The sequence below is a fragment of the Otolemur garnettii genome, unplaced genomic scaffold, assembly GCF_000181295.1.
Source record: "Otolemur garnettii isolate 467f Iridium unplaced genomic scaffold, OtoGar3 scaffold00051, whole genome shotgun sequence".
NCBI classification, from domain to species: Eukaryota; Metazoa; Chordata; class Mammalia; order Primates; family Galagidae; genus Otolemur; species Otolemur garnettii.
In genome coordinates, this window is record NW_003852446.1 from 2,302,456 (window position 1) to 2,303,620 (window position 1,165).

The window sequence follows — 1,165 nt, forward strand, 5'->3', positions numbered from 1 at the left end:
AAAAAAAAGTTATTTTTTACCAAATGCATACATGCATAAAGCTCATGAGCCTGGTGAATGTTCATATTTGAAAACTTATTGATAAATTCCTATTTTAATTGATCATACAGAAACTTCCTCATTCTTAGATTATAGTATAACCATTGTTACTTATTTTTTCTCTTTTTTTCTTTGTCATTGAAAACTCTATAGAAGCAGCCGTGCCCCCATGGGTTGACAGTAACGATGAAGAAACAATTCAACAACAAATCCTGGCCTTATCTGCTGTAAGTATCTTGTGATGCCCTGGATAGAACATACGTCTTTCCTGTCATAGTTCATCTCTGTTGATATAACTTTATCCTTAGAATTTTTTTATACAGTTTTTTAAATATTTTGAATTGTTAGGAACATACACATCAACTTTTACTATTTTTTTTTACTTTTAATTCGCTTATCCTTAAGTTCTTTTTTTATAATGTAAATGTATATATAGCCTGTTATGTGAAATAATTTTTTCAGCCCTAAAATGATTCTTTTCTATTATTAAGATAACCTTTTGAACTATGCTGTTTTTAGGCAGTATTCTAATTCTTGTGAATGTAATTATTCTGTATTTTGTCTTTATATGTGTTTGTTGGAAACTGAAATTGGTAGTGATAAAGTGCCATATGCTGGCCCACAAAAATATCTCAAGATTCAGAGTGAACATAGCAATACGCAAACTGACAATTGTGTAGCATATGACAGTTTTGAAATCCCTTTCTTTTTTTTTTTTTGCAGTTTTTGCAGTTTTTGGCCGGGCCAGGTTTAAACCCACCACCTCTGGTATATGGGGCTGGTGCCCTACTCCTTGAGCCACAGGCACCGTCCAGAAATCCCTTTCTCATACAGTCTCTTCTGAACCTCACAGCACGTCTGCTAAGTCAATAGAGGCTTTTATCCCCATTGAACAGATGACTGAGACTCTTAAATGTCATACTCACTCCTCATCTGTGTTCTCCATTTGGCCATGAACTCTCAGACAGCAAAGTCTGACTGGTCTTCATCTTTTAATCTCCAGCACCCAGCACATCTTGGTTGTGGCTCCCTCCCTCAGCAGATATACCCTGTGTCATGTGATTCCATGAATAGATCTTTGTAGTATTATCAGTGGTTTTCAAGCTTTTTTTTTTTTTTTTTTTTT

General features: G+C 34.6%; 1 protein-coding gene across 2 annotated transcripts in view; it reads left to right on the top strand.

Moving 5' to 3' along the window:
• The window catches only part of SYAP1 (synapse associated protein 1), a 34,726-nt gene that overhangs the window by 12,479 nt on the left and 21,082 nt on the right, over positions 1-1,165 (top strand). For both annotated transcript variants that reach the window (XM_012806432.2, XM_023514366.1), the window contains exon 4: positions 193-266. In XM_012806432.2, the coding sequence (XP_012661886.1) occupies positions 193-266 (74 nt within the window). The remainder of the gene's footprint in view (positions 1-192; positions 267-1,165) is intronic.